Below are 24,499 nucleotides of genomic sequence, written 5' to 3'. Positions count from 1 at the left end.
GGGCAATCCCTCCTCCAGTGTCCCGTCTCCTTGCAGTAGGCACACTGGTCCTTAGACAAAGGGCCCTTACGGTTGCCAGGAACTCTCTCCCTTTCAGTACGACTTTCCTGAACTATGGTGGCCAGAATCTTAGTCAATTTTTTATCCTGCCTCTTGTCTCTCTCTCTCTCTCTCTCTTATCTACTGTTCTTTCTGTTTCCTTTTTTCTTTTTCTTTTTCTGTTTCTCAACTATAGAAGACTTTCTCTACTACTTGCACTAAATCCTTCAACGACTTATCCTGCAGACCTTCTAATTTCTGAAGTTTCCTACGAATATCCCTAGCTGACTGATCTATGAAAGATACAGCTACAGTTGCCCTGTGCTCATCTGAAGCAGGGTCATAGGGAGTAAGCCGGCGGAATGCATCCATCAGCCGTTCTAAGTAGACTGCAGGAGATTCCTCCGGCCCCTGGACCACTTCTCTTACCTTAGTCAAATTGGTGGGTCTTCGAGCAGTCTGGCGGTAAACCTTCAAGTGCTGCCTACCCTCTGGTGTATTGTAATCCCAATCAGGATGAGAGAGAGGAAACCCATTATTAATCTCGTTGGGGAGAACTGTAGGCCTCCCATCCGCCCCCGGGACATTCTTCCTTGCTTCTAGAAGAACTCGTCCCCTCTCCTTGGTAGTCAGGAGTGTCTGTAAAAGCTGTTGGCAATCATCCCAAGTGGGCTGGTGAGAGAAAAGGACAGATTCAAACAAGTCAGTCAAGGCTTGGGGGTTCTCAGAAAAAGGGGGATTGTGAGCCTTCCAATTGTAGAGATCAGCTGTGGAAAAAGGCCAGTACTGAAGGGGGTGTTCCCCATCCCCATCTGGGAATCCATAGGCTCACAACGGGAGAGCCACCGAATCCAGCTGAGTTGCTCTGCGGCTTTGTGTTCCAGCTGCTGGGCCCCGTTCATTCTGAGCAGGGTCAGCTGGTGAGTGCAGCGGGACCTCTGGCGGTGTCTGCGGCGCCAACGGTGTCTGTGGCGGCAGCACTGAGGGACCTGTGAGGGGACTAGGAAAGTTGCATGCTAGCCCCGCCCTAGGCCCCCGAGGGAGAACTGACAGCCTCCGAGAGACTGACAGGGGAAATGGTCGGAGGTCTGGCAGGAGAACCGGCCAGGGAACTGGCAGGGGTAGGGGCCATGGCTGGCAGATAAGGGGGCAGAAGGTCAAAAAGGAGGAAGTCTGCTTCTGGAAAAGTGAGTACTTTCTTTTTCTCCTCTTCCTTAACGGCACAAACAGTTGTCGACGGAGTCTCTGTGGGGAGAACAAAGGGGTGCACCCAGGGGGGTGGATGGCGAACAATATCCTCCCAGGTTAGGACATAAGGTACCTGATTAGGATGGCCCCCCTGCGCTTGGAGGGCCTTAGCCTTAACAGCAAGAATCGTGTCAAGGTGAAAGGTGCCCTCCGGTGGCCATCCAACCTGAAAAGCAGGCCATTCCGAGGAGCAAAAGGCTTGCCACTTCGCTTTTCTAACTTCCACTGAGAGGTTATGTGCCCTATATTTCACTTCTGAGAAATGGCAAGGGTGAGGGATAAGGGTGTAGTCACCGTCTGTGACTACACCCTTATGTCCCATAATGAAATCTTCTGTCAGAAAAGTCAGAGAGGCAACAAGAACAGAGACAAAAAGAACCAAACAAGCAATCAGACAAGGACGCCCTTGTGGGTGATACCACAGTGCCCTAACGGAACGGCTCCCCGGCCGGTCTCTACAAAATCAGACTCAGACGGGAGGAGGACCGTCTCTGATCCAACCTCCCAACAAACGGAGCCTGGAGCGTCCTCCAGCTTCCTGGCTTTTCGATTATCTGACGCGTCCGTCAATCGAAATAGCCTAATGAAGCAACCAAGACGGTTCAGACAGGCGCCTAACCAAAACAAAACAGAATCTGCAGAAACCTGAAGTCAAACAAACAAAATGACTGACCTGTTTCAACCTGACCTCCGAACCCGGTCTGGTGAGGGTCGGGGAAGGGCCACGTCAGTTTCCCGGCCGATGCACCACATGCAAAACCTGCACTCCCAGTGCAGGGTCCGTACCGCTCCCTCCCCAAAGAGACTCACAGACCGCGGTTCGATGCAAAAGCAAGAGGCAGTTTATTCCGATCACGATGGGGGTCGTCCCTTCAAAGCAGGAGACGACCCCGAGCATACTAAGCACAGAGTTTTTATTCCTAAAAAAAAATCAGGCCTTTACATTGATTAGTCAGCAGAAAAGATAGCAGTAATGCGGGCTGGCAGCTGTAGCGGGGAGCTCACAGCTCCAAGGACAGTCCTCCCCTCTTCTCCCATCTCTCGGTTCTGTAGCGGGCCGCTTACAGCTTCAAGGACAGTCCTCCCCTAAATCACCTAACTTGTTCTTCTTTCTTCTTAGCTGGCCCTTATTCAAGGTCCAGTTGTTTTTCTTTCTAATTTGGGATGGTCCCATTTCTCAATTCCTGTACCAGTCAACTTTTCTATTGCCCTGAGAGGTCTCAACACCATCTCTTGATGGCCGTTGGCATGAACCACAATTTGTTTAGAGACGTGAATTGCATCAACATGACCTTTCACCTCAGTAACAATTGTGGGCTGAGATATTATTACCTGCAAGTGTAGGTAAAATTGAATAAGCTGCTCTCATATCTTAGTAAAATGATAAATGTGCTTTTTCCCGTAATGGCCAGAGTTAACGCTGGTTCCCTCAAAGGTGATAGTGAGGACAATGACGATCTCTCCAGGCTGCCCTAGTCATCCATGCCTTCCATGGCCACCAGAGTTTTAGATGTCTCTGTGTCCTCCAAGACTTGGGACAGTCATTTCTCTAGTGCCAGGTGTCCAGCCCCGTTTCTTGGCAGGTAGAACAGGGTGTCAGTTGTGACCTGGTACAGTCTTTCCTCAGGGTTCCCTCTTGCATTTAAAGTGAGTTCCTCCGGGCTTATCTGGACCTGGCGGCCTCTAGCCAAGGCATCTCCAATGATGGCTGCCGTGATTTCAGCTCTCATTCTGCCCCTTTGTTTGACGAAGTCTACTAGCTTATTCAGATGGCCTGTGGTCCCATTTGTAATTTTTGGAGTTTCCTTCTGATGTCCAGGGTTGACTGGGTGATGAATTCTTGCCCTAGTAAGGCCTCTCCCTAGGGAGTTGAAGGGTCTAGTTAACCCACTGTTTTTTTTCTCCAATAAGGGGCTTTAGAAATTTTGTTCACATGTGTGTTCCTTCATCTGTATTTCACAAACATCTCACTTGTTTCCCTTCTGGAGTCATTTCTTTGCTATGAGGAGGAAAGCCAGCAACGAGACACATGGGCGGGGAGCACCAGAAGAATTGATAACAACTTCTCTTAGGTGTGTCTATGAAAGTGTTTCGGAAGGGCCTGGCATATAGGTCAGTGGAAAGAGAGTGGAAGAGCACCTGCAGTGTGGGGGGACTCTGTCCAGTCAGTTGTGGGCCTGGACAGGAGGAAGGCAAGTCCCTCTTTTGCTCTTCTGCACTGGTGTGTCGCTCCTGTATCTCCAGGGTTCTGTGATTTTCCACTGCTCATGAAAATACCCTTTTCAAACAGTTACTTCCTTGTGTTTCAAGACACCTTTCCTCGTATAAGATATGGATCAATTAGCCTGTTTCATTCTTGACATCACTCTGTGCCAGGCAGATTCTATCCCCATGATAAGTGGGACAAGGACTTGGAAATAAGGGAGGAGCACATTCTGTGAATACTTTCAACGGGAGAAGGAAGGGGCATATTTATGTTTCTAGAGTAGGAATTGTGGGCTCAAGAACCTACTTATCTCTTGTCCCTGTGAGGGCCCCTGTCTCCTTTGTGGGCCTCACATTGGAGCCACTGGGTAGAAGAAGAGTCAGCTTTAAGGACTGGCCACCCGGGGTTAGACAGTGATTTTTCTACCTGATTCTGACAGCTTAAAATAAGAAACCAGTAACTGCCACTCAAGATATGTTTCAAGCCTCGCCCTGCTCAGCCTGAGTGACTAGACCATAGGGATGGCTACTGATCTGAGCGAATCCCCATCTATCTCTTTGTTCGTGTAGAGAATATACATATGCCTATGGAGGCCAGGAGTCAGTGTGGAAAGCCTTCTTTTCATTCTCCACCTTACAGTTTTGAGACAGAATCTCTCATTGGACCTGGAGCTCACCTATCGGCTAGACTGCCTTGCCAGCAACCGTTAGGGAAGCATCTGCATCGCCAGTGCTGGGGTTATAAAAACATATCACTGTGCCTAGCTTTTGAAAAGTCTTTGTGAGTGCTGGGGATCTGAACTGAGGTCCTCAAGCTTGTAGCATGAGCACTTTACCAACTGAGCCATCTCTCTGCCCCTCTCTTGCATTTTTCAGTTGTTAAGCTAATTGCTGACTGAAACATGGCTTCCTACCAAGACAGCTGCCTTCTGAGGCCCAAATAGGACACAAATGTCGACTATCCTATCCAACCTTCCTCTGTCCAGTCCATCTTCAGCCTCTCTCAGGCCCAGCATAGCATCTCTTTCTTCTTCATGGAAGACTCCTCACTTCAGGCTCACTGCTTCAGCAAGTGGCAACTGTAAGCAGAATTGAGCTGGAAGACTGGAAATCGGAAGAAGAAGAGTTACAATGTCAGCAAGATTGAAGCCCAGACCCCATGATCTGAGACTTTGGCCTCAGCAGTGCATTTGTTGTCAATGCTCATCTGCCTGGAGCCTCTCTTCCTGGTAAGTGCTGATAATGAGCCTTCCATGGCCCTGTGCATTTGGCCTCATTCCCTCTCCTTCATCTTATCAACTCTTCTAGTCTAACTACACTACAGTAAGAGCTGGCATATTTTAAGATTCATCCTTTTGCCTCAAGAGAATTTTTTTTCTCATATAAGATATGAGTCCACGCCCTGTTTATTTGTAGACCTGTGGTATCTCCCATGGTGCACTTTGTTCCTGGGACAGGAGTAGAGGGTAAGAAAGGATAGGGCCAGGATCATTCCATGCACAACTTACAATGGGGAAAATGGACACATTTTCACTTTACAGACTGAAAGAGGGCTCTAAATCTGTGATTACATAAACATCCCTATCTACCTCATTCTTCCATCAGAGATTTCTTTCTCCTTAATCATTTTAAAATTAACTTATTGTGTGTGTAAGCGTATTCTGCCTGCATGTGTGTCTATGCACCATGTATGTGCCTCATGCCTGAAGAGGCTAGAAAGGGGCTTCAGTTCCCCTGGTCCTAGAGTTGTGAACCACTTTGTGACTGCCAGAGCTGAGCCTTGGTCCCTCTGGAAGAACAACTGCTTTTAACCACTGAGCTGTCTCTTCATCCCTATGCTTTCCTTCATCTTAAGAAGAAAGAGCCAAGTCTTTAATATCCTTTGGCTACTATCAGTTGATGAGTGACACTGGCCTGAACCTGTTCTTGGGGGGTAGAAATCCTTTTTCTGCATAATAGAGCAGGACAAATTGAGATTGGTTGGAAACTGACTTGAAACCAGAGGAGTTTTTATTTAGGGCCCAGGGCCCAGGATCTAATTTTTTTTAAAGGCAAGGTCCTTGCAATGAGTGGATGTAGACAACCCATTAGAAAGCCCAAGGTAGGTAACAGAAGGTCAGCTTCTGATGAAAATAACATTCGGGGGCAGGAATACTTACACTGCTCTTCCCCCTTGTAGACAGACCTACTCAAGAGGTTAAATCTGCAAGGAGCTCATTGGCATTTAGCATTTTCATCCTGTCAGTTGTGTGGGTTTCAGAAGGGGTCAGGGTCTCACTGAGCATGTGACTTCTGTTGCATTTGTTTGAGGACACACCTGTCTCTCCTGCAGAGTACCCACTGGTTAGAGTCCAACCCTGCAGTTCTCATGGTCTCCTGGTCAGAAGCTGGGTGACTCAGTGTGAATAATAGGATCCTTTAAAATGAGAGTTCTTGAAACCCTTTGGGTTCTGGCTGACTGTGCATGGTAAAGCGTTTCTCTCCCTTGGCTCTGGCCTCCTCCTCTCAGTCGCTGGCTACCAGCAAGGCCAATTCCACAGGGTTTTGAGTGAGAGTAGCGGGTTTTACTTGTTAGCTTCTGCAACTTTTTGATATGGGGGACACTTTGAAATATGAAGTGAGACCAGAAGACAGAAACCCTCTTTATTGAGTCTTCTTTTTTTAAAAAAGTAAAAATTAAAATTGTATGTGTGCAGTGTCTTGCCTGCATATGTATCTTTGTACCGTGTGTTCAAAGCCCACAGAAGCCGGAAGAGGATGTGGGGTTCTCTGGAACTGGAGTTATAGACCTTTTTAAACACTATGTGGGTGCTGGGACTTGAACTCAGGTCCTCTGAAAGAGCACTAAGTGTCCTTAACCACTGAGCCATCCCTCCAGTCCTGAGTCACTTTGTTTTTCACTATTTATTTCTGTACTTAGCTCCGTGTCATAGTCTTCTTTATCCCGGAATTGCAGTAATTTTTAAAATAAATTTTGTTTTAAATGGTATTCAGTCTCATTGGAGGCTGTCTCACACCGAGCAGTGCAAGAGGCAGACTCTTGTCCCTGATGAGCCTGGCGTTCAGCGAATCCCCCCTGAGGCTTTTACGTTGAAGTCAATTCCTACATCAGCCAGATGAGCCCAGGACTCCGCATCCACTTTACACACGGTGTCACCTCCCAGGACTCCCCAGCTGGCAGCAGTCTGTCCCTAAGTCAATCGGTTCTGTGCCTTTAAGAGAGATAGGCAGCTGAGGAGATGAAGGGTGAGGACTTGCAATCTTTGCCCAGATGTTATCTGTAATTGTCACCAATCATTAACTGCAGGAGGGAAGGGCCGTGCCTAAGAAGTGAGGTCATCAACAACTATAGGAAAAGACTGGCAGCTGTGAGCCCAGGAAGAAGGGATGGCACAGCCATGGTCAGAGAGCCTGGATCCTCAGATGTTAAACTCATTTCCCCCAACCACCATGTTCACTAAACTTAAATCAAGGCTGGTGGCCTCAGGTAGGCCTGGTGTAAGCCAACACTAGAATCTAATGCAAGAGAATTGCCATAAACCCAAAGCCAGTCTAGGCCACACACACAGTCTAAATGGATGATGTTGCCTTAGGTTTTCTACCCAAGGATTTCTGTTCCCTGGGCACCTCTCTAAAAGCCATCTCCTTCTCTTAAGTCTCCATTGTGTTTTCTTAAGTCCTTCTCACCTCACATTCTAGGAGTTCCTTACTTTAGCTTCCCCCTCATCCCCATTTCCCTAGCACAGTGACACAACCCTCGTGAAGTAGCTCACATGTGTCCTAAGGGCAAAGCACTCATGTCAGCTATGTGACTCTATTACCACCCTCTCCTTACCCAGAGCACCTTCTCCTACTCCTCAGCCCTTGTCATACCCCAAATGGCTCCTCCCTGGATTCCCAGAGCCCCAGCAATCCACATCAGAGCACAGGCCTGGGAAGCCACTCACCTGCTCTGCACGGCTCCATACAGTGAGGTAGGAGAAGAGGGCGTGTCGGATTGTACGATGGTCATCTCTAAATCGCGTGCCTCCTGTGATTCAGAACATGGGCCTCTTTGGAAATAGGATCATTACAGATGGCTTATTTAGGATGGAGTAGCATGGACTACTGAATGAGCTAGTGAGTGACTGGTACATCCAGACCATGAGAGAAGGCACAGAGATTCAGGACAGGACACCAGTGAAGGCAGGGGTTGGAATGATGCACCTACAAGCCAAAGGATAGAGGATGGCATCAGGATACTGTCCACTCCAGAAGCTGGGAGAGGAAGGAAGGATCCAGCCCTTGCCAATACTCCGATTTCAGGCTTTTGGCCTCTGAAACTACAAGAGAATCCATTTTTGCTATCTTGTGCTGAATTTTGGCACTTTGTAGCAAGATCCCAAGAAGACCAATATATTATGACAGCCCGGAGGCTCAAGGGTTTGTAGTCTAGAGAGAAATGTCACTCCTGCAGCTGCCTCTCCAGCACCACTCCTATTGCATTTCTTCTATGCCTTCTTGTACACTGCCCTATGTGCTCCTTTAGTGAAAACAGAAAACCTCGCTGTGTGTCACAGATCTCCACATGCAGGCAGAACCACTCTTTGTACTCTCTTTTCCCCAGCCCATCAGGGGTGAGGCTGGTAGTGTTCCATCTCTCAGTGTCACAGACAGCAGTCACTCACCCCATCTTCTCTGGCATCTATTTATTTCATTGCGGACATCTGCTGTAGAACTGGCCTGAACAATGAATGACTTCAGAGGCCCATGCAAGGCTCCATCTTATCTTTAGGGGTGTGTGTGTGTGTGTGTGTGTGTGTGTGTGTGTGTGGAGATGCCAGTGTGTGCATGAAGGTGTCTGTGTGAGTGTGTGTGAGTGTGTGTGTGTGTGTGTGTGTGTATGGAGATGCCAGTGTGTGCATGAAGGTGTCTGTGTGAGTGTGTGTGTGAGTGTGTGTGTGTGTGTGTGTGTGTGTGTGTGTGTGGAGATGCCAGTGTGTGCATGAAGGTGTCTGTGTGAGTGTGTGTGTGTGTGTGTGTGTGAGTGTGTGTGTGTGTGTGTGTGTGTGTGTGTGTGTGTGTAGCAATACCCATGTGTGGATCTGTGTATTCACGCGCTTATGCATGTGCGTGTGAAGGTCAGAAGGTGATGTCGGATGGCATTCCTTAGTCACCCTCCACCTTTTGTTTGAGACAGGGCCTGTCATTGCTCTGAAACTTCTCCAAGTAGGCTAAGCTAGCTGGCACATGAGTGGAAGGGATGTACCTGTCTCTATCTCCCATCTTGCCTCTGGGATTTTAAGTGTGTACCACCAGACCTGGCTTTTCACATGGCTATGAGGGAATCTGATCTCAGGTCTTATGATGCAAGTGTCTTACTGGCCCACCCATCTTCCCAGCTCTTTTCTTTCATTTATATGTACCTGTATATACATGCATATGTATGTGGATTGACCTTAAAGCCATTGTTAAAATGAAAGCAGCCAGTCACAAAAGCTCATTTTATGCCATTCAATTTATAAAAGACATCTTGGCATTTTACAAGGGAAATCTCCTTCCAAACTTACAAACCTCTCTAAAGCTTCACTCCTGTTGCCTTTATATATGCTACCTACTTTAAACAGGCAATATTGTACAGCTCTATTCTCAAAATTTAACAATCTGTCTTGAGGGGAGCTAAAAAGTTGAGGAAGCCAGGCAGTGGTTGTGCACACCTTTAATCCTATCACTTGGGAAACAGAGGCAGGTGGATCTCTGTGAGTTTGAGGCCAGCCTGGTCTACAGAGCAAGTTCCACAATAGCCAAGGCTGCATAGTGAGACCCTGTCTCAAAACAAAACAACAACAACAAAAACAAACAAACAAAAAGAATGGGAAAACTTACAAGGCTCAGGAAGTTCAGAAAGCTACAGTACCCATAAGGCCCCTCCCCAGGGGCCTTCTATAGACAGTGAGTAATCTTCAGGGACATTCTCTCCAGTAGAGCCGCAATGCAGTAGGCAGGGAGCTTCTAGGGATGCAGCTCTTGTGAGTCATCACCCATTCTTGGATAGGTCTTACAGTGATGCAGCTCTCTTCAAGTTGCCCATGCCCCTGTAAGAAACCCCTCACCATGCCCCTGTATGGAATGTCAGTACCATCGCTGATTCACCAAAGTAGAGTAGGGTGCAACTCGGTCTATCATTGGTGCCCTATCTGGGGCGAATAGACATTTGTTCATGTCTCCCTCAGGAAAAGCCACAAAATACAGTTGCTGACTGAACTGAGACTGACAGAACTGAAAACAAGTCTAGGAAAAGTTGTCACCTGTTATGAGTGGTAAGGGCATGTAATGAAAGTTAATGGTTCCAAGAGTGAGTATCTGCAGGGCCAATCCCCGTACGGCAACCTTTCTCCTGGGGTAACCTGATAGTGTGTCTCTTTGCTGTAATGTCAGTTGCATTCTCCTTGGTGGTGAGTGACAAGACATTGAGTAAGAGAAAGCTGCCTGGGAGTAAAACATCCTTAGGGGGAGATCCCTGGGAGGTTGTCTTCCTGTGTGATGTGGGATATGTCTCCTTGACTCATTCACCAAGTAAGGGATAGCCTCAGGCCAGCTGGTAAACTAGAAAACATATAATTATTCCTGAAGTAGCAAATGTGGGACTGGACCATAATCAGGCCACAACAGCTGATGCACGGTCTTCGACGTGGGTAATAAGACATGCACCCGAGGCTTGTCTGTCTTCCCAGAAAAGGCTTCCTGTGCAAGGGAGAATTACAAAAGAAAGAACCATAGAGATGCTCCTCCACATCAGCCTCTGGCTTGTCAGGAAAAGCAGGAAAAGGGGGGGAAAGAGATGGAGGTGTGGACTTGCCTTTTCTCTCGGCTAGCAAGGATGCAAGGGACCGAGAGTACAAAGCAGATGCATGCTACAGATTCATTTCTAGAGGCACAAAACTTGGAAGTTCTGTGAGTAATCAATAAAGAGGAAGGAAGAGAAGGGGAACAGAGATAAAAGATGGAGTTCCGGGCCAGCCATCAATACAGCACAGAGATCCGGTAATCCAGGAAGCAGACAGACACGTAAGTAACAGTGCAGTGTGGGAACTATGACAGTCAGGTAACACCCCAAGTCGGACTTTGAAATGGGGCATTCAAGAACCTTCTACGACCAGGCTTATGAACTTTGGGATGTGCGGGCAGATGGGGTCTGTCTGAGCGCTTCAGAAGCAGAGAGACAGTAATTTAGCTACCCATCCCTCCTTGAGACAGAGGCTGCATCACCTGAGGACTGTCTCGTATGAGAAACCAGGGATGCTTGTTAACACTAGGTGAGGTCCTTGTGAAAATCGGTCATTAGAAGGCAAGAAAGAAAAGACAATTACTGAGGGAAATGGCACGCAAGACATGGTATTTGATGGCCGATTCATAGGGCTGGATATGAACACGTCAACAGGAAAGCTAAGAAATAAACTTGGTTAAGCATTAACTTAGAGAGTGTTAGAGTCACTGCTGAGATCTGGGGTGGGTCATGATTTTTATGAGGCTCTGGCAGATCTGAACGGTTTAGACCAACATATAAACCAGGTTAATCAAAAGAGGGTAAAAGAATAACAAGTAAGCAAAAAGGCCTGTCTGGCTCACTCTCGGGCAAATGCAGCAGCATCTGTATGGAGCGACAGTTCCTAGAGAAAATATTATCAAGAAGCCAAGTTCAGTGCTTGTGAGCCTCTGGGAAGCTTCAAAGCCCGGGCAACAGCTCAGCTGGGAAGATTAAATGACAGAGAGGCGCAGGTGGAAAAGGCTAAACATATGGGGGTACACAGGGTCCCCAGAGTGAGATGTGTATATATCCCCTCTTTAAGCAAAGAGGATGGACATCAGAAGAAGAAGAAAGCAGGAAACAACCTAGGAACCTGCCACAGAGGGCCTCTGAAAGACTCTGCCCTGCAGACTATCAAAGCAGATGCTGAGACTTTATGGCCAACTGTTGGGCAGAGTGCACGGAATCTTATGTAAGAAGTAGGAAATAGTAGGTTATGGAGAGGACAGGAAACCCACAAGGAGAGCAACAGAACCAGAAAATTTGAACACAGGGGTCTTCCCAGAGACCCATACTCCAACCAAGTACCAGACATGGAGATAACCTAGAACCCCTGCGCAGATGTAATCCATGGCAGTTTAGTGTCTAAGTGGGTTACATAGTAATGGGAAGAGGGACTGCCTCAGACACAGTCTGATTGGCCTGTTCTTTGATCACCTCCCCCTGAGGGGGGAGCAGCCTTACCAGGCCACAGAAGATAACAATGCAGCCAGTCCTGATGAGACCTGATAGACTAAGATCAGAAGGAAGCAGAGGAAGACCTCCCCTATCAGTGGACTTGAGGAGGGGCATGCATGAAGAAGGGGAAGGGAGGGTCGGATCGGGAGGGGAGGAGGGATGGGCTTATGGGGGGAAAATCTTATTTGGGAATAAAGTGTAATTAATAAAATAAAATAAAATTTTAAAAATCTTAAAAAAAAAATAGAAAAAAGGAAAGAAAGGGTTCGGGGGCTGAGATCGTTCCTCCATCCCAGGCACTTTCAGCAGTCAGGTGTAGCCGATGGAGGAGTGATGGCCACAGCCTGGTCGGTCAGTGTCAGCAGCATCCTCATCTTCCCCAGATGAGGAGAGCAGACTGCTCATGGAAAATGACTGCCGGTTACAGAGGGCTGGAGGAGGCAGTGTCTCTCATCTATGCTGTTGCTGCTCTTCTGACTGAATGACTGGCCAAGCTGATGGGATCTTTTTGCGCTACGCTGAACCTCACTAACATTTTTGTTTATTATCCTCTTAACCATTTGGGAACAATTGTCATTTCTTTTTTGGAATGGACAGCGGTGGGCCTTCAGAGATCCTTCTCACTCACTGTGGAATTCCATTACATAACCCTTGAGTGTCATACAGAGTTGGAAAAACATCTGGAAAGACATTAAAAATAGCAGGCAAGGGGTTTGAACAAGGTGTGAGTGGGAAAGGGCACCCCTAGAGCCTCTTGGAGTGGTTGAGTGAAGATGACAGTGCCAAGGGTGGAGTGGTCGAGTGAAGATGGCAGTGCCAAGGGTAGTCTACTTCCCTAAGAGTCATGGCCAGAGAAACTCCTGAGGCTGCCACACCATACAGGCTATTGCCACTACTGCTGACTATACTCTACAGCAAGATGAGTTCCTGTTGCTGAAGATACCACATGCTTTTGCAACAGGTCATAGGGAAGTAAACCTGGCCTGAGCTAGATGTTCTTCCCCCCCCCCCCACGACTGGCCTTTATAGTCTCAGAAGGCACTGTGCAAGTTGCTGGAAAGAAAATTATTATCAACAGTTCTGCTCAGCTATGCATCCTACGTGCTGTAACACCAGCTTTTCAAACAATATATTTCTGCTTGTGCAATAGTGGCACAACTATTGTGGGTACAAACAACTCCTTTGCTATCAGATTTGAAGCCCACTATGCAGGAAATAACCGCGTTCGGTACTGTAACCCAGGACAAAGAACTATAATTCAGGATGTCAACGGCCCCAGTGGGGAAGCCTCTGCTATAGCTTTATTAAACAGATGTGATGTGCCTAGCAAATTGCTTTCTAAACACCCGTGTGTATGCCCACAGATTATCAACGCTGTGAGCTCTGGTCATTAAAGAGAATGTTCTTTTTTTGCAGTGGGTGGTGGTTACCGCAGATATTAATAAGCTGCTGAGAATAAATGACTCTTGTCATGGTATAAAGTCCAGCGCTCAGCCCTTTGTATCATCACACCCCACACCCAACACTTCGTGTCAGAAGGGGTGGAAAGAACGTAGGAGTTAGAGGAAGGGGTTGTGAGCTGTATAGCTATTTCCTTCTAATTGAAGCATTCCCTACCGGAAAGAGGAAGAAGGATCGTAAGACCTCAACAGCTAACAAAACCTGCAAGGCCCAGGAAGTTCAGAAAGCTACAAGACCACTCCCCAGGGTTCATAAACAGGAAGCAACGGCTTGAGGGGAAGATGCTCTTTCTATGGAGCTTCTTAGATGTCAGTCAGAGAAACCCAAGGACACATCTTTCATATGTTGTCTTTGAGTTACTCATGATCCTTTAAGAAACCCAATAAACTCATCGGTCCAGCAAACTAGACTTAGGTGGAGTGTGTCTTTTGTCTGTCGTTGGTGTCTTGTATGGGGATGAATAGAAGTTTGTTCTCATTTTCCCAAGAAAAATCACACAGCATCCAGGGAACCTAATGAGTTTAATGTCATCCTTTATTGGTTCTTAAAAATATGTCCAGTGGCTTTGTGTGCATTTCTTTTCATTTTAACTTGGCAGCATCGTGCTCTGACATTCAGCCTGCTTCTTCCCATGATCTTAAACTCCCCTCCTGGGGGATATCTTAAGATTTCCTGGGGGGGTTCTGCGTGGAGTTCCAACAACCTCCAGCTCCCCACCTCCACAGCAGCTGGGGTCCATGCCGCACTTCTGGGCCTGCCAGGACCTTTGCCACATCCACCAATAGGCAGAATTGCTGATCTGTGGGGCATGTGTGCAGCAGCCTCACTGTCCACACCCTGCTAACTGCACTCCAGAACATCTGTACCAACTCTGCCCCCTCTCCCACAGGCTCCTCTTGCCTACATGTCTGTGGCAATACTGGCATCCTCCAGCTGCCCAGTCCCTGCTATTACTGGATGCTTGCTTAGATCTCGCTGCAGAACACTTTGAATTTTTCCAAATGGGCCCTCTTGGTTTCCTTCCTTCGAAATTACCTTTGAGATTCTTTACCCTGGGGTATATAGAGACTGCTGTCTCTGATTTGCAAGCAGTCTTTGTGTTGTCTAGATATTATTTCACTCATGTTTTTAAAAACCTGCTGTATTGAAGAAATCATACCCACAATTTACCCCTTTAAAGGATGCACTCCAGCAGATTGTGATAGATGACAGACACACATGCTTATCTTATCTCTCTCCATCTTCTTAGCCCATGTCCAGCCCTGAGCAACCAACACTTCTAATCTGCTCTATAGACCACGTCCATTCTGGAGATGATGGGCACCTCCTGTAAGTAGAACCGTCTAATCGGTGACCTTTCGTAAATGGTGACCTTTCGTGACCTTTTATTTAACACAGTGGTTTTAATGTCCAACAGTGGTGTAACACATACCAGTATTTATTCCCCTCTATGGATGAATAACTGTTTATCAGTTGTTAAACATGCAACTTTCTTCTGCCTTTTGGCAATTATGACTAATATTGCTGTAAACATTTGTGCACACATCTATTTGAATGCATGTTTTCGTCTGGAGCATTTATCTAGCAGTGGAATTTCTAGATCGTATGGAAAATTTATAGTCATGTTTTCGCAAGTGACTGTCTCATTTTATTACCAAGAACTGAGCATAGGAGTTCAGATTTCTCCCTAGCATGCCAACACTTGTTAATAAACCACATTTTTCCATTCTACATATTTCATTGTTATTGTTGATATTTTTATCTTATTTGGCACACACTGATTGTAAATACTGCAAAATAAAAGGTGACATTTAAATACATTGACATATCTATATGTAATGATCAGTAAACTTGGCATGTTTGTCACCTCAGATATTTGCCATTCATGTTGAGAACTTCCATCACTGGGACTGAAATAAGTTAAGTGAGATAAGCCAAGTACAGAGACACAGATTCTCTGTGTTCTCACTTACATGTGGAAGTCAAAAAGTTGCTCATTGATCTCATAAAAATGGAGTCTGGAGCTTGGCATGATGGCACATGCCTTAAATCACAGCCCTTGGGAGGCAGAAGTAAGCACATCTCTGTGAGTATGAGGCCAGCATGGCCTAGATAGCAGTTCCCGGCCAGCCAGACAGTGATACTCTGTCTTTACAACAACATTAGAGAACAGATGAATGGTGAACAGAACATAGGAAGGGGTGGGATGTAGAGAGAGGAAGACTGGTGTGTTTAAAGATGCAGCTGAAATAACCTTCAATGTTCGAGAGCACAGTGGGAAGACAGGAGTTGACAGCAATGAACCATTTCCAAGCAGCAGGCAGGGGTTGGAAGTTGTCCTTCCATTGATGCACACATCTCTGGTAACTGAAGTGATGAGATGTGTTTCTTCAGATGAATGTCTACTCAAATACGTGCACATTTTAAGATAAAAATCCATTTTGTTTTTAATTATGCGATGTGCGTAAGGGGAGGGTAGATGCTCATGAGTACGGATGCCAGAGGAGGCCAGAGGGTACTGACTGCCTGGAGCTGAAATTACAGGGAGCATGAGTGCTGGGAATCAACCTCAGATCCTCTGCAAGAGCAGTACTTTCTCTTTACCACCAAGCTGTCTTTCCAGCCCCATCTGTCCATTTCAAATAGAATTGTTTGTCCTTCATTTATTGCTGCTGCTGTACTATTTATCTGTTGTATTTCATGTGTTGTTTTTGTTTTTTGGTTGGTGTGTGTGTGTGTGTGTGTGTGTGTGTGTGTGTGTGATTTGGAGGTCATTGCTAAGGCTCCCATATCACACCAAAGGTTAAGATTAACCCTCTGTTTTCTTCTAAGAATTTTATGCTTCCAAGTGTATGTTTAGGTCTTTGGTCTATTTCAGGTTCACACGGGTGTGAGGTGTGAGGCAGGGGTCCAACCCCGTTCTTCTGTCTGTGACTCCTCCTTTCACTCATAACCTGCGCAAGTACCTTCTCATGCTACTAATTGTTTTCTTGTCTTTCCAGTCAGGTTGTTCCTTGAACTGTCTCCAGGCTCTGTGGAATCGTTGAGCCCACAAAGAATTCCCAACGCTAAAGACAGAAACTCTCACTTTCACCGCAGCCATAGTCATTGTGCTGGCTAGAGCTAACCCCATTCAAAGTCCCAGAATATTGACTTGACACACACCCACATTAACAAAATTGTCTCAGAGACACACCTCTGTCTTTTCCTGTCTGCCAGGATCCCAGAGTGCTGAAAAAATCTCTTCTATAGGCTCAACTAGGCAGTTTCTCTTTCTTTCAAATGGCTCCCTCTCTGATTCTGAGCTCTATAAACGCATCCACTGCTCTCTGTTTGCTGTTGGGTGACTGTCTTCATCAGCCCTGTTTTGTCAGGGTCTGCTTCCTGCTAAGAATGGACCAGAAGGCTCTCTTTACAGCAAATGGAAGCCATCACAGAAAGCCACACCTGGCCACAGCGGAGAAATCAGTAGATTGTGGGGATCCTAGCCCCAACAGATGCACCAACATCATAGCTCCTGCATCTATGACTTGGGGAACACGATAGACAAGGAGGCAGGAGGCAGAAAGATTCTAAGAGCCAGAAAGCCAAGAAGCCTGCTGTGAGACAGTCTCTCCTAGAAATGGCTGCATCAACGAGGCCAGAAGAATGGCAATATTAACAGACAAGAGATACGGAAGGAAGAATTTTCACAGGGTCCCACCCCAAGACAGAGAACTATAGATGACTAAATAATCGCTGGGAGAGGGAAAATTTGCCTCTCCCAGGGTTGAGCCTGCTTATTTGTTATCCAGTACAAAATGGTTAGCCCTAAAACCTTATTCCCATAAATAATAAAATTGGACTTAGCAGATTGAGTTTATTTATTTGTGCATTAACACCATACATAAATATATACATATATGTATGTATGTGTATAGCAATAATAATCAATGAAAAAGAGACTATCAATTTGGGAGTTGGGAGAAATGAAAGAGGTTGGAGAGGGATACCTAGAAGTTACCAAAGGGAGGAAAGGAAAGGGACAAAATGGTTCTCTCTCTCTCTCTCTCTCTCTCTCTCTCTCTCTCTTTCTCTATCTCTATCTCTGAGTGTGTGTGTGTGTGTGTGTGTGTGTGTGTGTGTGTGTGTGTGTAAATTTTGGGGATACATGTGGGTATGTATCCATAAATAAATAACAAAGCTGAGAAAAGCAAACTGGCTAGTAAATGTCTCCTTAGCTTTCACTCTAATATCTGAACATAGCACTGTGTTAACAAATTATGACACTACACAGCTTGTAACAAAGAAAGCCAAGGACAGTTCTTGTGAAAGGTGCTACTGTTAAAGGGGAAATCACAGGGAAACAGTTCAAGGCCACTTGTACTTCAGCCAGCAGCACCCCAGCACATCTCCACGGAGGAACCCCATGAGCTATAGGTCTCCAGCTTGGTTGATCCACACCTCACCCTGTCCCTCCCTGTGGGGCGGGGTCCAATATCTTCAAGAAGACTTCTGGGGTCAGTGGCCAGGAACAAAGTCTGGGCTCTGGGAAGCGACGGAGCAGAGCACACAGGTGCGTTCTGATGGGACAGCAAACAGGTCAGCAGGGAAGGGGCAAGGGCAAGGGGACCAGGCACAGTGTGAGGGTCAGGAGACAGGAAGACAGAGTGGGGATCCAGGAAGTTCAAGAGCCCAGAATGGGCTGTTGAAGGCCATTGAAGGCAACTCTGGGGTGAGAGAAAAGCTTCCTGTAAGAGGGTGGCTTACAGGGGGCTGGCATTCCTCCCATTTGAAGCTGGAAGGGTCAGTGGAGGCCAAATTTTCCCTTGCTTCAATGGCTCTGCTTCAGCTACACACACACACACACACACTGCCCATGTGACTTCAGAAGAGAGGATTCTAAATGTCTTCTGAATTGCCTTCCTACTGGCTAAAGCAAAACACATTTGGGGATAAGACGGAGTCTGGTCATAAAGAGCATGAAAACACTAGGAACACACAATGCCTATGCTAAGATTACATCCCCACGTTCCAGGAAGGCAGTAAAAGATCAGTGGTTGGCAGAGGGAGAACTGCAGGGAGGGAGGAATATGGAGAGCTTAGAGGATTTGAGGGAAAGGACAAAAGACTATTACCTGACACTGTGGTGGCAGGGGCCTGTCTGCAGATGGCAGGATCCTCTGCTTGTACCATCGGCTTTGATATTAATAGTATTAATAGGGTTTCCCTGTAACTCAGTTGTTGCACGTGGAACATGCTGGTGGGTGCTGATAGCAAAAGAGGCTGGGGCAGAAGGCGGGGGACAGGGTGTGGGGCAGTGCTCTCCACTTCCTGGTCAAGGTAGCTATAAAGCTCAAGCGCGTTCAGGATTGAGCAGTCCAGTAGGAGAGCCGGTGGAAGTGTCTGTATTGGACTCCAGGTTCCGCCTGAACCTGCCGTTGTCAGTGATAGACACAAAGTAGCTCTCCTGCTGAGGAGTGTCACAGGGAGGGGCTTCCCGTGGAGGCCCAGCCTCAGCAAGGTCAGGTTAGAATCTGGGGAATTCGGAGCTCATGACAATGACAAAAGCCAACATGTGTGTGGAAGCAGAGTTCTCCCGGGAGAACTGATAGACAGCCTCACCTCTGGGTACATGGGAGTTCTGACAGATGGACACTTAAGACTCCTAGCACCCCAGAGACCCTGCCCTGCATGCATACACAGTGTTTTCCTGGTGACTTGGGTACAGGGTTAGGGGGTAAAGATCTTGACCACGCCCTCCCCACAAAGGACAGAGGAAGGGCTTCTCTCTGACTTGCTGCCCGGGATGACCTGACTAGCAGGCTCCTAGAGCCTTTGATGATAGAGGAACCCCTATGCTCACACTACAATGAGGGACCAGAGAGCAGGGTTGTCCCTGTGCTCCCTATGGGGTCTGCAGTGTCCTCCACACCCCCGTACTGTGGTCCAGACTGCATCATCAAGGGGTCAGTTTAAAGGAAAAGATTAGCTAACAGCCCAGGTGTTCCCGGAAGGCCAGCTTCGTTCCACACTCTTTACTTAACATCTGATTTGCTTTTGGGGATGAGCCTAGAGTGAACCATGACGCTCTTGTCATTTCTATTTCACAGCTGAGACCTTGGAAAACTTAAAGCAATGTGGCCAAGATCCCACAAGTTTTCTTTAGGATGTCATTCGGCAGGACATAAAACTTGGACAAAACTGGGAGGCTACACTTTGAACGCCTGTGCTGAACTTCAGAAGGTGGCCCTTAAAGGGACCTTTATTGTTGGGGAGATGACGCAGATGATAGAACTCACTCCTGCAAGTGCAAGAACCTGAGTTTGATCCCCGTGACCCACATGAAATTTCAGGAGTGGTGGCACAGGCTTGAGATCACAGTGCCAGGGAGGCAGAGACAAAAGATGCCTGGAGAATGCTTGGAGACAAGCCTAATGAATTCAGTAGTTTCCAGGTATAGGTCAGAGAACTCGCCTTACCAAAAAAAAAAAAAAAAAGTGGAGAATGAAGGGAAGAGACACTGGCATTTGACTTCTCCTCTACACATGTATCAATACAAAGCACACTCATACACACATACCCTTACACAGCTATGCAAACACAAATACACACATAAACAATTTCAGAAAAGGTGATTGCTTTGCTCTGAGTAAAACAAGTGTCTTTCCCACCAGGATACAAGCCTTCATGGCATTTGAGATTGGGTTCTTGGGCTGCTGTGACTCATGACTGAGGGAAATGTTCCTCTTTTGAAGTAAACTGCCAGAAAGGACCAAACATGGGAATGTGTGTAGACAAGAAACTCAGCATGAGTTCAAGAAGTAAACAGAAGAGAAGTCAGTGGGTGTGTGCAGAGAGAGCTAGACAGAATTAGGAACCAAGAGTGGGGACCCAGAGACCCCACCTCTGCCTTCTGTTTGACTTGCAGGAGAAAGCTAGTAGGGAGCAAAGTGCTAGGATGAGGGACAAGGTTCTGTGAGGTGACAGTAAGTTGAAGGCTGTTCTCAAGTCCTCTCCCCTCCCCTTCTGTGTTCCAGAGCCATGAGGCTGGCACGAATGAGGCTGGCCTTCGGTTGGGCAGCTGTCATATTGGTTCTACAGATGGCAGGCACAGAACCTGCCGTGAGGACTCCACATGACAAATCTGGAGTATTTGCAGACCTGAGCCCCCAGGAGATAAAGACTGTGCGCAGCTTCCTGATGAACAGGAAGGAGCTGGGGCTGCAGCCGTCCAAGAAGCTGACTTTGGCCAAGAACTCCGTGTTTCTCATTGAGATGCTCATGCCCAAGAAGATGCATGTGCTGAAATTCCTGAACACTGGAAGAAAAAGGCCCATCCGGGAAGCCAGAGCCATCATCTTCTTCGGTGCCCAGGAGCACCCCAATGTCACTGAGTTTGCTGTGGGGCCCCTGCCACAGCCCCACTACATTCGAGCACTCTGCCCCAGGCCAGGCCACCATCTATCCTGGTCATCCCGACCCATCTCCAAAGCAGAGTACGACCTCCTCTACCACATGCTGAAGAACACCACCAAGCCCCTGCACCAGTTTTTCCTCGACACCACTGGCTTCTCATTCCTGGGCTGTGACACCCGGTGCTTGACTTTTACCGACGTTGCCCCCCGTGGAGTGGAGTCCGGTCAGCGTAGGAGCTGGCTCATCATGCAGCGCTACATGGAAGGCTACTTCCTGCACCCCACAGGGCTGGAGATCCTTGTGGATCACGGGAGCACAGACGTCCAGGACTGGAGAGTCCTGCAGCTCTGGTATAACGGCAAGTTCTACAACAGCCCAGAGGAACTGGCTCAGAAATACGCGGATGGAGAAGTGGACACGGTGGTCCTGGAGGACCTGCTGCCTGAAGGGACAGAGCAGCCTCCACTCTTCTCCTCCTACAAGCCCCGGGGGGAATTCCTCACACCCATCTCTGTGGCTGGCCCCCACGTGGTCCAGCCCAGCGGCCCCCGATACAAGCTGGAGGGCAACAGCGTGCTCTACGGGGGCTGGAGCTTCTCTTACCGGCTCAGATCCTCTTCTGGGCTGCAGATCTTTAACATGCTCTTTGGGGGTGAGCGCATTGCCTACGAGGTCAGTGTGCAAGAGGCGGTGGCGCTCTACGGAGGACACACACCCGCAGGCATGCAGACTAAGTATATTGATGTTGGCTGGGGCCTGGGCAGTGTCACTCACGAGTTGGCCCCTGGCATCGACTGTCCAGAGACCGCCACCTTCCTAGATGCCTTCCACTATTATGACAGTGACAGTCCTGTCCATTATCCACGTGCTCTCTGCCTCTTTGAAATGCCCACCGGGGTGCCCCTTAGGCGCCACTTTGACTCAAACTTCAAGGGCGGCTTCAACTTCTATGCGGGTTTGAAGGGCTATGTGCTGGTGCTACGGACTACATCAACAGTCTACAATTATGATTATATCTGGGATTTCATCTTCTACCCTAATGGTGTGATGGAGACCAAGATTCACGCCACTGGCTATGTCCATGCAACCTTCTACACCCCTCAGGGTCTGCGCCATGGCACTCGCCTACATACCCACCTGCTTGGCAACATTCACACTCACCTAGTACACTACCGTGTTGACCTGGATGTGACAGGTATGACTCAGTACCAGACTGTCTTAGTCACTCCGCTGCTTCTCATGAATAGAGTCCCTCCACAGGGCATGGACTGAGACTGTCTGAGTCACATCAGGGTTCTTCTGCCTGTCTGCTTCCTAGCGGCATGAAGCAGCATGTGTCCCTGAGGCAGGGAACAGAGCCCTAGGGTTTCCAGGTACGAAGGTGTGCATCTGTCCTTGCCTTGGGCTCAGTAGGTTGGCATATATAGAGTGAGGAAGGGAGAACTGTGCAGATGAATAACCCAGTACTTTGAAACGGGGCTCCATGTCTTCTGGGGTTGTTCCATGTGTTTCATGGATAGATGATGTCACCACGTAAGAGCAGCAGGGATGTGAGAGCTGATGTCAGATTTGAAAGCAGAGCAATACCAAGACCAGGTAAATAGCTTCCACCCTTTTAGTCCCACTTGACTTCAGACCCATAGTATACTAACAGTCCTTGGGGCTGGACAAACATGGCTGCCCTTGTGCCAAGGTTCAGACCACAAAATGTACCAGAACACAGCTCTCCAGAGATCTGCAAGGGATCATGTGCACATACCTCATGCCATGACCAACCTGTGAGCTGGTCTCTAACTCCCCTGGTTTCCTTTTCTTTGTCACTGCCTTCACCGTGATGCCAGGCACTGGGCCAATGCCTGCTCTCAGCACTGTATCTTCTTTACTGCTGGCTCTAGGTGTGGCCTAAGATGGACATGTTACAAACAGCCAGGTTTCTCTCCCAATATTTGAGTCTCACCCTCCATCTGTCTCCTCTCATGTACCCAGGCACCAAGAACAGCTTCCAGACACTGAAGACAAAGCTGGAAAACATCACGAATCCCTGGAGCCCAAGTCACTCCCTGGTCCAGCCCACACTCGAGCAGACCCAGTACTTGCGGGAGCGCCAGGCTGCTTTCCGCTTTGGACAGACTCTGCCCAAGTACCTGCTCTTTAGCAGCCCCCAAAAGAACCGCTGGGGCCACAGGCGCAGCTACCGCCTGCAGATACACTCTATGGCTGAGCAGGTGCTGCCACCAGGCTGGCAGGAGGAGCGGGCTGTCACTTGGGCCAGGTGAGGAGACACAGGGAAGGGCAGGGGCTCCCTTCAGCGATTGTGTGTGCCTGTTGGTGCTTCTGTCTTCCAGGCCCTGAGTCTGTGTGTGCTTGTAGGTGTGCATTCTCCTGCACTGGGGGGGTGAGGAGGGGTGCCTGCTGCTCATAGGGCTCCTGGCCCTTGAATGCTGATGGGCATTCTTGCAGAGTCCCAGGAAATAATCATCATTCTGTGGAAGCAACAACTTCCCCATCTTCAGCCCTGAAGATGCTTCCCTGGAGGGGCCTCGAGGGCAGCCCCGGTGCCCAGAGACGCCTGACTGCTCTTCTCTGCAGGTACCCCCTGGCAGTGACAAAGTATCGGGAATCCGAGCGCTACAGCAGCAGCATCTACAACCAGAATGACCCATGGGACCCCCCTGTGGTCTTCGAGGAGTTCCTTCAGAACAATGAGAACATTGAAGAGGAGGTATTGAGCCATCCCCACCCCTGCCCACCTCAGGCCTTGTGGTTCTAGAAGTATGGTTTTTCCAGAGTGTGGTAAGTTCAGGGTCATCATAGACCCGCCCACCTCTCTAATGGGACTGAGAGCATCTCAGGAAGTTTGTAGACACATTTTTAATGACCCAAGCGGAAGTGCCCGTGGGTGGCTGGTACTCAGCACTGTCCTGTCCACTTAAGCCTTGTCTCTCCCATAGGATTTGGTGGCCTGGGTGACAGTGGGCTTCCTGCACATCCCCCACTCAGAGGATGTCCCCAACACAGCCACACCTGGGAACTCTGTGGGCTTCCTGATCCGGCCTTTCAACTTCTTCCCGAAGGACCCATCCCTGGCGTCTAGAGACACTGTGATAGTGTGGCCCCAGGACAAAGGCCTCAACCATGTCCAGCGCTGGATCCCTGAGGCCAGGGACTGCTTGACGTCTCCTCCTTTCAGCTACAATGGGACCTACAGGCCTGTGTGATGGTTCTGACCCAGCCTCTGCTGAATAGCCTCAGAGCCCCACAAAGACAGGCAATATACCCTTCTGCTTCTACCCTGTATGTTGCCTTTTTGGCAGCAGGCAAGGGCTGACCATGGGCTCTACTCATGTTTCAGAACTATACCTGCCAAAGACTTCCATGACCCAAGCAAGGGAAGGATGCTAGGATTCTCTTCAGGTGGGCTGTGGGTCTTTCAGGTTTTTGTTTTGTTTTGTTTTTTAACATTGGAGGCTTTTATCTTCCTATCAGGAGGCTTCAGGGAAACTGTTTCACCTCAGTGATGAGCATACATAAGGAAACTGTTGTATGAAAATCTAATAAAATGACACCTTCACCATTTAGACATTGGTCTAGTGTCTGGGGTTTACCCCCTGATCTCTTCCTAAACAAACACACACAAAAACCCTGCAAATACATATAGTGATTTGTTGCAGTTTTGTCAGTAAAACACGAAAAGCCTAGGGGCACGCAAGGCTAGTGGGCTAATAAAACAGATTCTAACCGTCTCTTGTTACAAGAAAAGATAGCTGTACTTGGCTTAGAAGAGCATTTTCAGAGAGCTCAGAAGAGAACAAGCTGATGAAAACCAGAAAGCAAGCAGCTCCTGTGAATAATGCCCACCCCACCCCCCGCCCCATCGTGTGTGTGTGTGTGTGTGTGTGTGTG

The 24,499-nt window shown here is 48.1% G+C and overlaps 1 protein-coding gene across 4 annotated transcripts; it reads left to right on the top strand.

Moving 5' to 3' along the window:
• The first annotated feature begins 1,092 nt into the window (after positions 1-1,092).
• Positions 1,093-24,174, top strand: LOC110551298 (amiloride-sensitive amine oxidase [copper-containing]). Of its 4 annotated transcripts, XM_060380034.1 has the most exons (7): positions 1,093-1,226; positions 4,369-4,721; positions 14,448-14,527; positions 20,218-21,791; positions 22,583-22,868; positions 23,186-23,318; positions 23,548-24,174. In XM_060380034.1, exons 2-7 carry the CDS (start codon positions 4,692-4,694, stop codon positions 23,812-23,814), a joined length of 2,370 nt encoding a protein of 789 aa, XP_060236017.1. In that variant the 5' UTR covers positions 1,093-1,226; positions 4,369-4,691; the 3' UTR covers positions 23,815-24,174. The 4 variants fall into 4 exon arrangements, with proteins under 4 accessions (XP_060236017.1, XP_060236018.1, XP_021497462.1 ...); XM_060380035.1 differs by lacking the exon at positions 14,448-14,527; XM_021641787.2 differs by lacking the exons at positions 1,093-1,226; positions 4,369-4,721; positions 14,448-14,527 and adding an exon at positions 17,672-17,753.
• Positions 24,175-24,499: the final 325 nt, after the last annotated feature.

This window comes from Meriones unguiculatus, chromosome 3, assembly GCF_030254825.1.
Source record: "Meriones unguiculatus strain TT.TT164.6M chromosome 3, Bangor_MerUng_6.1, whole genome shotgun sequence".
NCBI lineage: Eukaryota > Metazoa > Chordata > Mammalia > Rodentia > Muridae > Meriones > Meriones unguiculatus.
Note: the sequence above shows the minus strand (reverse complement) of the source record. Positions and strands in the feature narration are given on the sequence as shown.

Excerpts from the sequence above, each read along its gene's own strand:
- LOC110551298 (XM_060380034.1), top strand. The coding sequence starts at position 4,692 with ATGCTCATCTGCCTGGAGCCTCTCTTCCTG. Across the intron at positions 21,792-22,582 it reads TGTTGACCTGGATGTGACAG|GCACCAAGAACAGCTTCCAG; the intron begins GTATGACTCAGT and ends TCATGTACCCAG. Across the intron at positions 23,319-23,547 it reads ATGAGAACATTGAAGAGGAG|GATTTGGTGGCCTGGGTGAC; the intron begins GTATTGAGCCAT and ends TCTCTCCCATAG.